This window comes from Bombus terrestris, chromosome 4 (genome assembly GCF_910591885.1).
Source record: "Bombus terrestris chromosome 4, iyBomTerr1.2, whole genome shotgun sequence".
Taxonomy (NCBI): Eukaryota; Metazoa; Arthropoda; class Insecta; order Hymenoptera; family Apidae; genus Bombus; species Bombus terrestris.
Window position 1 is genome coordinate 2,873,654 of NC_063272.1, and position 12,462 is coordinate 2,886,115.

General features: G+C 34.2%; 1 protein-coding gene across 2 annotated transcripts; it reads right to left on the reverse strand.

Moving 5' to 3' along the window:
• Positions 1–1,577: 1,577 nt before the first annotated feature.
• Positions 1,578–3,670, reverse strand: LOC125384918. Of its 2 annotated transcripts, XR_007223774.1 has the most exons (3): positions 2,297–2,927; positions 2,113–2,173; positions 1,578–1,838 (listed from the first exon to the last, which is right to left on the reverse strand). XR_007223774.1 is itself a non-coding variant. In XM_048405090.1 (2 exons), the coding sequence occupies exons 1-2, from the start codon at positions 3,653–3,655 to the stop codon at positions 1,808–1,810; spliced, it is 393 nt and encodes a 130-aa protein (XP_048261047.1). In that variant the 5' UTR covers positions 3,656–3,670; the 3' UTR covers positions 1,578–1,807. The 2 variants fall into 2 exon arrangements, 1 of the variants encoding a protein (XP_048261047.1); XM_048405090.1 differs by lacking the exons at positions 2,113–2,173; positions 2,297–2,927 and adding an exon at positions 3,294–3,670.
• Between the last annotated feature and the right edge of the window lie 8,792 nt (positions 3,671–12,462).

The following is a 12,462-nucleotide window of genomic DNA, read 5'->3' on the forward strand; positions in this document are numbered from 1 at the left end:
AAATAGGATCGATAACTAAATGTTAGTTAAAGAAACTTCCTATTACAGGTATAACAAATCATATTGAATTTTGTTTAGAAAACAATAATAAAAATGGGTGTCTTTTTGTGAAAATAATTTACAGCATATCACTCGACTTATTCATATAAGAGATATTAGTTTGTTTAAATACCCTGTTGCACCCTTTTATTCATTTTCAACCCAATTTTTTCACAACATTAAAAAATATTTTAAGCCTGAAGAAAAACAGGAAAAACTTCTTATTAGCATGATTTCATGCTAAACATCCTCTTAAGATATTATAAATCTTTCTTCTTTACTAAAACCAGAGCCTAACTGAAATATACGAGTATCGCAACAGGATTAATCGTAATACATGATTAAATACAAGCAATATGTAAGCTATATTTTTACTTTTTACTTCAGAAATAAATATTTCACCAGCATCGTCTTTAGCTTAAGGAAAATAAACTTGTGAAATTTAATTTAAACCTTCGTAAAACATGGAAATGTTGCAGGATAACAAATCAGAAAAGATATATTAAATAAATCACAGTTCAGGTATCTATAACATGTGATTCTCTTAACAAATCTGTTTCATTCATCAAGCAACTGCAAAATTTCCGTAAAATCAGAAGCGGTTTCACAAATTATAGGCATTCGTAAACATGATAGATAAGAGTTAGTATCGCGGCGTTTTAGAGTATCTATGAGCGTAATATGGAAAGTAAAAAGATGTATAATAAAAATAGTTCACTTTCCAAGCTATCACTAACATTGTGACGAATTATTATACATATAACGGCTCACGAAAGTACTCGGACGCTTACAGAAACTTTCCATGAATATTTTGTTGAAGTTTTTCATGAATTTCAAGATGCATTAGGCTGTCTAAAAAGTTTCTTTCGTTTTGTTCTATTACTACAAAATAGATCATACATAAATCGATAAAATAATATAAAACAAAAAGTGTCGTGCATCTATTATTTCCTTATGAAACGAAAGAAACTTTTGAAACGAATGTAAATAGGAATTATAAGATGCTTATTGATTACCATCGGTATTTGGACAGTTAATTATGTATTGTATAAATAAGTCACAATATTTTTAGTAGGAGCATTTTTATCCCTAATCAATCATATGTTTAAAAATACTCTTTACATTGTACATTAGTTTTTTGCTATGCGTACGTCTGGAATAAGCATCTTCTAGTTTCCATATATATATTTCCAAATTAGTCTCAATTTTTACCGGTGTAATCATGATAGACACGTCTCGTTACATTGAAGTGAAGTGAAGAAAAACACTAACAAACATAATATATATTCGCAGAAATCTTCTATCTAATATTTTCGTCAACTACTGTATACACATTTATTAGATATTTGTGTGAGATTAAAATCGACAGATACGATAAAAGAATATTGTAGAGGTATAGCAATAAGAAAGTACAAGGAAAGTATAGCTCGTTAATTTGAATTACACCAGATTGTCAGTCATCTATTAGGTCGTGTTAATCTCTGAATAAATTCTTAAATAAATAAGTGTTAATAAAGATAAAGATAAAGAAGTGTTAATTAAACTAGAGACACTTAACATTTATTAGCATTTGTTCTTCCCCATTAATTGTTGAATAGGTCCTTTAGGGAAGAACAGAGAGACGGTTCGCTGGATTCCGTCTGATTCCGATTTTGATTCTTGGTATTTGAAAACCAATTTGTCACTTTGCCTGACATTGGTTTGTTCGGAAATACCGAGGGCTTTCCGCTCGACCCGGAAGCCCCCGTATCGTTTCCCTTTTGCGCCGTTAACATCTTCTCAATTGCGCTACCAAATACCTACGGACAAAATTGTTCTTATAAATTTATGAATATTATGTGTTTACGTATTTGAATGAAAATTTTTATGAAACGAGATTTCGCGTTAAAATACGTAATAGTAAATACGATAATTTACACGTTCTTTTTACCAAGATGAAAATGTATATGTAAATTTACTTGATGTATATGTAAATAGAAATATTTATATGTAATATTTATATGCTTGTATTTAAAATATTTTCGTGCTTAAAGAATAAAGGTCATAATGTTATAAATATTTAAATCTTTGCACCTCTCCTTTATCGCGTAAGAAAGAGAAACTAAAAGTTTCACTCCAGAGAATGAGCTTCGTTCTAAAACAAATCAAATAACATATATTTCAGTATTTAACTGTTATTTAATATTCCTAATATTCCTAATAATATTTAATATTCCTATATTATTAATATAGATGAGAAGTGGATAAGATAGTTTACAATCATTAAGTACAGTATCGCAGATCCACCATCAGAGATCAGTAATATTAAAATAAAATTCATGTTGGATTAAAAGTGTGGTTAAGTTGGGGCTAACCCCAAATTTGCAAATTTTGACTTAAGTCAAAAAGTGGCCATTTTTGCACCTCCTCGCGAACGAAAAATTCTTGTGCGACGTTTAAGAGAATTTATAAAAAAAAAAAAAAAAAAACAAAGAATTATTAGCATTTATACGAAATGTGACATGGAAGTTGAAAAAGATGAGTGTAGAGATGAAAAAATTAAGCAGAGGTCAAACTTACGCGCTACACGGTAAAACAATTGAAGTTTAAAATCGAACGAATCAGAATTACTGCGAGATCGTTGGTGGCTATTGTTCTCGTAGCAACAAACTAATGGTACTTCAGATTCGTTTGATTTCAAACTACAATTGATTTATCAATAGAGTTGTCGAAGAATTATTTTGTCGATATCGGTGTAGAACAATAATCAACAACGATCTCGCTGTACTTCATATTTCCTCTATTACAATCGTCGATTCATTTACCAGCAGAGCATCTGAAGAATTATTTCACATGGATCATGTAGAAAAAAAACGAACACGAAAATGGAACTGTAATAACATTTTTTATTCCTTGCTGAGAGCCGTTCTTAAACATTTTTCCCTTCGCAAGAAGATCGGAAAATAACCACTTTTGACGCTCTGTTTTCATCCCATATGAATTTTATCTTTAATATTACCGATTGATAATAATGTCACTGCGATATTGTCCGCAATGATTGCAAATTATCTTCTCCACGTTTCACCTATATCGATAATACAGAATATCAAACAAGAATTATTTAATTTCACGTTGTTGTTGACTTTATTAATTTTTACGATAAAGTGCATTCTCTGGAAGAGATTTTACGATTTACGATTTTCTTTTTCATTCCCCCTTTCACCTACGATGGCTCTTAAACAAGAAACGATATCGTAACGAGAAATACAACTTACCTGAGCGTCCACTTTGGTTCCTCTAGTGTTGTCCCATACGACTTTGTGTTTGTCCCATACGACTTCACCGCCTTCACTACCTTCGATTTATCCAACTTGAGACTTAAACTGGGCGTTACCAAATCTTCCGGCTTCTTCGACATCGGTTGGTGTCTCTTCGTGAACCAATTCGACGGTGCCATAAAGGTCGAAATAGCGGCTTTCGAGGATCCGCTAAGCTTACTTTTAGCTCCGTGCAATGTCGACACGTCGAAGCTGTTGGAACGGAAGCTCTTCGATCGACTTCCTTTCTGTTCGGTCGTTTTTCCGGGCCAGTTTGAAGAAATTCCCTTCAGATCTCCGGTTACCGTTATCCACTTCATATAGAGTTTGAAATCTTTCTCAAAATTTTGAAAGATCCTTTCCTAATTTCTTCCAGCTTATTTCTATTCATTCTGTTTCCGTTGTGGGTGAAGACCGTATCACCAATTTTAAACTCGTGTTCTCGTCTTTTTTTGCCGTATTTTTGTTTGTTGATTTCGAAATTTCTTGCTGAGTTTTTAAATGCTTCTTCTCTGTCTCTTTTTAAGTTTATCTTCTTCTCTGTTATTCCCTTAGGGATGATTTCGATCATTTTCCCATACAGTAAGTGATTTGGGGCAAATCCCGTTACACTGTGTCTGGTGTGATTGTATTCTTCTACGCTTTTTTCTGCGATCTTTGTCCAGTTTCTTTTTTTTTCGAATTGATCTTGCATCTCATTCTGTTTACTAATGTTTGATTTACCCTCTCGTTTAGTCCATTGGAGGATGGACAGTCTGTCGAGGTGAAAATTAATTTAATGTTTTTCTCTCTCGCGTACTCTTGAATTTCCTTGGATGTCATCGTTGGGTATCGGTCTGCAAGGATAATTTTTATGGAGTCAGTTTCTCCTGTCGAGTTTATAAGTTTTATGATATCTTCCGCGCGTTGTGTTTTCGATGTGGACATAAAAACAGCCCTTGAAAAGTGATTTATGAGTATATGCATATACTTCTTTGGTGAGTTGTTGTTGGAAAAACCTCGGACCGTATCGAATGACATTATTTCAAACGGTTTCCTCGCTGGTCCTAGTCTCGACATAAGCCCGATCGGTCTTCTCGTTCTGCTTTTATTCCTATATATTCGCATTGTTTGCAGAATTTGTCGACAATTCGGTCCATATTTTTGAAATAATAAAAGGATCGGATTTTCTTCAATATGTGATTCCTTCCAACATGGCCAAAGAAATCATGCACCGTCTTTATGATATGCTCGCCAAACTCTTGTGAGACGAATATACGTTGGCGTCCTTTAATATTTTTAAAAAAAATCTCTGATTTTTTTATAAGGTCTTTCGTATTTTTAATATCTTCTCTGTTTTCTTTCTGATCTCGGATTATATCTTGCTTTTTATAATATTCGCTACTTTCAAAACCTCTTCTTCGTTCTCAAAACTTTCTAAGACGGGGTTCCTGGATAGTGCGACTGCCTCTATGTTGTGTTTTCCTGGTGAGTAGATGATTTTGAAGTCGTACTGCGATAAGTAGTGCATCAGGTCTCCAAAAGTTTCATCGGTTCTTGCTTTGATTCTCATTGATTCCAACGGTTTATGGTCTGAAAGGACAGTGAAGTATCTACCGATTAACTAATGCTGCCAGTACTGAATCGCCTCTTTGATAGCAAGACATTCAAGGTGGATTGCTTTGGTAAGCGATTAGTATCTGCGAATTCGTAGAATTCGTGGATAATTCTCGAGCTGTTTCGTGCGCACGCGATTTTAAGTGGCACGCAAACAGGTGCACCTATCCGCGTAGCGCAAGAAATGTATCACGGAGGTCGTTGCAGGTAATATCCATCGACAGACGGGACAATTCGGGTGCACAATCTATGCCTATGACTGTGCAGTAGGGCATACTCTTCTCGACCACTTGTCTGGCGCCAACCACCACTATTGTCTCGCGAAGGCCAAGCTGTAAATCTTCGTTGCTTATACCGTTTTCTTGGTGAGTGTTAATTTTTTACTTATTCGATGGTATAATAATACCGTTATTACGAGGTAAAAGTTTTTGGATGTGTGATTTCTTGATTGAAGAGACGCTATCATTATTAAAAGTTTGAATATCCCGCCACTAGCGAGGGAAACATAATACAGAATGATTCTTTCATTTGCTTACATTCGATTTCTTAATTTTACTCCTATTCTCCTTTTTAATTCGTAATTTAATTGTGAGGACATATGCTATGGAGCAATTTTTGTTACTTTTAGCATCGTTGCTTTATTTGTTAAGACTGTTGAGCAATACGATCGTTTACTTTATTTACTGCCTTGTTTGCTATTATTTTACTTTTAAAGACAGGTATTTTGGAAATATAAACTTCTACATATTGGTATAATATTGATATACTTAAAAATGTCGTTTAGTGAATAGGAAAATAGGACACTAAAGGTTTAACTAATTGAAAACGATTTAGTTATTGAAGATAGTACTTGCTGAGCAAATGGATCGCGAAGTTGACATAATGCTACAAATGATACACGCTTCAAAGAGAATTAAACAGAAAACGATGATCATTGAACTCGAACTTGATCTTAAAGCAATCGTGCGATATGACAACTCTCGATTTTAGCGATTCTTCACTCTTGACTCTCCGGTGGCTAACTGACGATCAACGACTGTGATGTCGAAATATTAGGTCATTCGAAAAGTTTCTTTCGTTTTATAAGGAAATAATGGATGCACAACATTTTTCGTTTTATATTATTTTATCGAATTACGTATGATCCATTTTGTTCTGTCAAAATAGGTTTCATGTTGTATGAAGATGCATCGTTGTAAAAGACGTGTCTGTAAAAGAAAAACACAACCTAATATATTGATGGCCGTTAGGTCTATCGAAGTTTTCTGATCCTTTCGGTTTGTTGGCATTTCCGCTTTATTGTCTATGTTGTCTGTATGTCGGCGATGATTTTCGCGGTGCTATAATTGAAACCAAAGAAGCCTCTGGAAAGAGGATCGTTATGCCGAGGCCTAATTGTATCTCTCGCAGGACTAAGGAAACTAAACACTAGAGAGAAGATGTAAAGTTTTGTTTGAAGTGAGATCCACTTGAACGGTATTAATAAGTTTAGAATAAGAAGAAGGAAATTAATCGGTGTGCAAATTCTAACGGAATACAGTTACATTAAAATACGTCGATGTGACTTTAATTTTGAAGGAGGAAAGAAACGAAAATTAATGTCGTTACGCTGTAATTCAGTTGAAGCCTAAAGTGAAGTAAATTCGATAACGTAATACCACGTAGGGATATATTCTGCACGAGGAGCTGCTAGGAGATACGTATAAATTGATAAAAACAGCATAGTAATAATATATGGATCGCGGTAAAGATCAAAAATGTTTAATTTCCAATAATATTTTCCTATACGAAAGAGGAAAGTTTTAAGGAAAGTAGACGATCTCTCGTAAATTGATGGAACTTTGGTAATTCAAAGTTTCCTTGAATTGTGATAACTTTTTGACAGTGAAGTACAGTTGTTACCTTGTGTGAGATAGAAAACTGCATAATCGACTGGAAGTTTCTGTACGAGATATTGAAACATCGATTATGTTTTACGAGTTTTCCAAACAATATCGAATCGTTACATATTTCGTATAATTTCTGCACGTCGTAAATTCGTAATAAAACGAATAATTTGATAACGATCGCAAATTTCTTCTTTTTTATTTCAAACTTATCTTTCTTATTTTCCCTTGCATAAAAATTAAAGTAATATTAACATATACATACTAACACGATATATACAAGGCGAGTTACTTGAGAGTTTGAAACGAAATATTTTTTATATTTTTAAATATATCGAAAAATGTTTCGGATAAAAGCTGAACTGAAATTCTGCGTGCAAAAATTATTAATTCACTTACGTCGAAGAAATATTAGTTTAACAGATATTTTAATTTTTATTTAGTGAAATTTATCGTACGAAAGACAAGCACGAAGACAAATACGAAAGTAGCGTCTTGTGTCTTTCCTTGTCTCTTATACCTAAAATATTTACTAAACTAATGGTTTTTCGATGCAAGAAGGTTAATAAATAACATTTTATAGAGAATTTTGAGCTGCATCGATTAATGTATTAAGAACTGTGTGATTCCATTTGAAGAAACAAAGTCGACCTTAGTACGATGGTTGCGCCACCACCTATAGAAAAGCTAGCAACGTCTAAATATGTCCTCCTTACAACCATCAAACTTTTATCCGAAGCATTTTTCGATATAATGAATAGTGTCGAAAATATTACGGCTCAAACCCTTGGCAAATCTTCGCATAGCCAATATATCTTCGAAATCGATTTTCTCAAGAATGAGCATTGGCACGCGGATGCTCCGTCTTACATTTTCGATTAATTTTTTTCAAGATCATCCTTTACCTTGCTCTTGCATAATTAAATAATTTGAAAATTTATAATAATATGTATATATAGAAATTTAATAGAAACAAATAGCAGGTGGACTCGTTAGATGGTCAGAAAATTATAGATTGTTATGTTTATGTATCGTTCGTATGACACGCTGTAAAAGTAAGAAACGATAATTATAAATTTATCGAAATATATTTATTATAAAGAGAAAAGAGAAAATGGCAGGGAAATATAGAGGAAAATTTGTTCGTAGGATGCTTCGTATTCAAGAGATTCCAAGATTGAAAATTTGCCTACCAAGTATACTTGAACTTGGCTCATTACGTGATAAATTAAAAAAATGTACTTTTCTTGAAAACAAAGCGTCTTGAGAATAAATTTTGTTCCACATTCTCAGTTTATTTTCACACGTAGAATTAGCCAGTCCAGAATTAGCCATGTTCTAGTACGCTTGGTAAATTTTCAAACGCGATCTTCTCGAAAATAAAGAATCCTGTATATTCGAATTTAAGTTGTCGAACGAAACCGATTTATACAAATCAAATGTATATCATCGAATATACAATTTGTTAAATAATACTCGTTTTAATCTGCTTATGAAAGATTATGATACACGAAGAACTTGTTAGAATCAAATTATTTCTTTCGCTAAGCTTCGAATCTCAAAAATTTAACGTAGATATTTCCATCAGGTATTTTGGCATCGGAAGGAAAATTCCACGAACTTGAACCAATTTTTATTACTTTTCCGTCAAAACAATTCCCTGCTTCGTCTGATATTTATTAACGGATCATTCGTTTAAACTCGCGATTTGATCACATTGTGGCTGTTATAAATATTTTGAGGCTGTCGGCGATATTATGCTTCCCGTCGCACCTGTACAAGTTTCAAATGGAATCTTCAAATGGAATCACACAGTTCTTAATACATTAATCGATGCAGCTCAAAATTCTCTATAAAATGTTATTTATTAACCTTCTTGCATCGAAAAACCATTAGTTTAGTAAATATTTTAGGTATAAGAGACAAGGAAAGACACAAGACGCTACTTTCGTATTTGTCTTCGTGCTTGTTTTTCGTACGATAAATTTCACTAAATAAAAATTAAAATATCTGTTAAACTAATATTTCTTCGACGTAAGTGAATTAATAATTTTTGCACGCAGAATTTCAGTTCAGCTTTTATCCGAAACATTTTTCGATATATTTAAAAATATAAAAAATATTTCGTTTCAAACTCTCAAGTAACTCGCCTTGTATATATCGTGTTAGTATGTATATGTTAATATTACTTTAATTTTTATGCAAGGGAAAATAAGAAAGATAAGTTTAAAATAAAAAAGAAGAAATTTGCGATCGTTATCAAATTATTCGTTTTATTACGAATTTACGACGAGCAGAAATTATACGAAATATGTAACGATTCGATATTGTTTGGAAAACTCGTAAAACATAATCGATGTTTCAATATCTCGTACAGAAACTTCCAGTCGATTATGCAGTTTTCAAGGTAACAACTGTACTTCACTGTCAAAAAGTTATCACAATTCAAGGAAACTTTGAATTACCAAAGTTCCATCAATTTACGAGAGATCGTCTACTTTCCTTAAAACTTTCCTCTTTCGTATAGGAAAATATTATTGGAAATTAAACATTTTCGATCTTTACCGCGATCCATATATTATTACTATGCTGTTTTTATCAATTTATACGTATCTCCTAGCAGCTCCTCGTGCAGAATATATCCCTACGTGGTATTACGTTATCGAATTTACTTCACTTTAGGCTTCAACTGAATTACAGCGTAACGACATTAATTTTCGTTTCTTTCCTCCTTCAAAATTAAAGTCACATCGACGTATTTTAATGTAACTGTATTCCGTTAGAATTTGCACACCGATTAATTTCCTTCTTCTTATTCTAAAGTTATTAATACCGTTCAAGTGGATCTCACTTCAAACAAAACTTTACATCTTCTCTCTAGTGTTTAGTTTTCTTAGTCCTGCGAGAGATACAATCAGGCCTCGGCATAACGATCCTCTTTCCAGAGGCTTCTTTGGTTTCAATTATAGCACCGCGAAAATCATCGCCGACATACAGACAACATAGACAATAAAGCGGAAATGCCAACAAACCGAAAGGATCAGAAAACTTCGATAGACCTAACGGCCATCAATATATTAGGTTGTGTTTTTCTTTTGCAGACACGTCTTTTACAACGATGCATCTTCATACAACATGAAACCTATTTTGACAGAACAAAATGGATCATACGTAATTCGATAAAATAATATAAAACGAAAAATGTTGTGCATCCATTTTAAAAGTTCGAGCTATCGCGGGGAGACGCGGTCGTTAGAATACGCGTCAACGAGAGTCGTAAATTCCCGTTACGATTAGAATAATCGACACCACAAATAGTTCGATCCCCGTATTTCGGTTAGGATAATCGGGGTGGTTGATGCGGTATAACACTGAGAGTCACAGAATTATAATAATGTATATTTCCAACACTTAGTCTACACGATTGAAAAGATATCAACAATTAACAACCTTATCGCACGCAGATAATATAAATGTATACAATATAGAGCAAGGCTCTTACAATTGAGCTTAGTCTCTTGGTGGACGTAGCACGATATGATACTTAATAGAATAAGCGAATGTTTGGCTCAATGTGTAATGTTCGACGCGTCACAAGGAACTGATCGACTTTGGATGATTTCTTTGTCTCATCTTTAAGACGACCCCCACTATACTTAGGTCACGCCACCGTTCGCGCCTATGATCACGTATGTCTCTTCTTGCGTGGAAAACGTAACGGACCAAATTCGATGTTTCGAGAACTCGTTGCTTGGCGACAGCTATGGGCTCGTGGATACATTGTATATGATCCGGCGGTCAGATAAGACGATCTGACTGAGACATTGTAGGGCCGCGAGTGACGGTTAGAAAATACAGCCTGTGTTAAGCCTCGTGGCGTAACATCCATTATTTCCTTATAAAACGAAAGAAACTTTTCGAACGACCTAATATTTCGACATCACAGTCGTTGATCGTCAGTTAGCCACCGGAGAGTCAAGAGTGAAGAATCGCTAAAATCGAGAGTTGTCATATCGCACGACTGCTTTAAGATCAAGTTCGAGTTCAATGATCATCGTTTTCTGTTTAATTCTCTTTGAAGCGTGTATCATTTGTAGCATTATGTCAACTTCGCGATCCATTTGCTCAGCAAGTACTATCTTCAATAACTAAATCGTTTTCAATTAGTTAAACCTTTAGTGTCCTATTTTCCTATTCACTAAACGACATTTTTAAGTATATCAATATTATACCAATATGTAGAAGTTTATATTTCCAAAATACCTGTCTTTAAAAGTAAAATAATAGCAAACAAGGCAGTAAATAAAGTAAACGATCGTATTGCTCAACAGTCTTAACAAATAAAGCAACGATGCTAAATGTAACAAAAATTGCTCCATAGCATATGTCCTCACAATTAAATTACGAATTAAAAAGGAGAATAGGAGTAAAATTAAGAAATCGAATGTAAGCAAATGAAAGAATCATTCTGTATTATGTTTCCCTCGCTAGTGGCGGGATATTCAAACTTTTAATAATGATAGCGTCTCTTCAATCAAGAAATCACACATCCAAAAACTTTTACCTCGTAATAACGGTATTATTATACCATCGAATAAGTAAAAAATTAACACTCACCAAGAAAACGGTATAAGCAACGAAGATTTACAGCTTGGCCTTCGCGAGACAATAGTGGTGGTTGGCGCCAGACAAGTGGTCGAGAAGAGTATGCCCTACTGCACAGTCATAGGCATAGATCGTGCACCCGAATTGTCCCGTCTGTCGATGGATATTACCTGCAACGACCTCCGTGATACATTTCTTGCGCTACGCGAATAGGTGCACCTGTTTGCGTGCCACTTAAAATCGCGTACGCACGAAACAGCTCGAGAATTATCCACGAATTCTACGAATTCGCAGATACTAATCGCTTACCAAAGCAATTCACCTTGAATGTCTTGCTATCAAAGAAGCGATTCAGTACTGGCAGCATTAGTTAATCGGTAGATACTTCACTGTCCTTTCAGACCATAAACCGTTGGAATCAATGAGAATCAAAGCAAGAACCGATGAAACTTTTGGAGACCTGATGCACTACTTATCGCAGTACGACTTCAAAATCATCTACTCACCAGGAAAACACAACATAGAGGCAGTCGCACTATCCAGGAACCCCGTCTTAGAAAGTTTTGAGAACGAAGAAGAGGTTTTGAAAGTAGCGAATATTATAAAAAGCAAGATATAATCCGAGATCAGAAAGAAAACAGAGAAGATATTAAAAATACGAAAGACCTTATAAAAAAATCAGAGATTTTTTTTAAAAATATTAAAGGACGCCAACGTATATTCGTCTCACAAGAGTTTGGCGAGCATATCATAAAGACGGTGCATGATTTCTTTGGCCATGTTGGAAGGAATCACATATTGAAAAAAATCCGATCCTTTTATTATTTCAAAAATATAGACCGAATTGTCGACAAATTCTGCAAACAATGCGAAACTTGCATTAGGAATAAAAGCAGAACGAGAAGACTGATCGGGCTTATGTCGAGACTAGGACCAGCGAGGAAACCGTTTGAAATAATGTCATTCGATACGGTCCGAGGTTTTTCCAACAACAACTCACCAAAGAAGTATATGCATATACTCATAAATCACTTTTCAAG

What these genes read in the sequence shown, in the direction of transcription:
- LOC125384918 (XM_048405090.1), bottom strand. Translation starts at nt 3,655, where the DNA reads ATGAAGTGGATAACGGTAACCGGAGATCTGAAGGGAATTTCTTCAAAC. An exon ending in GAACCAAAGTGGACGCTCAG is followed by an intron (nt 1,839 to 3,293) that starts GTAAGTTGTATT and finishes TTTTGTCCGTAG; the next exon opens with GTATTTGGTAGCGCAATTGA.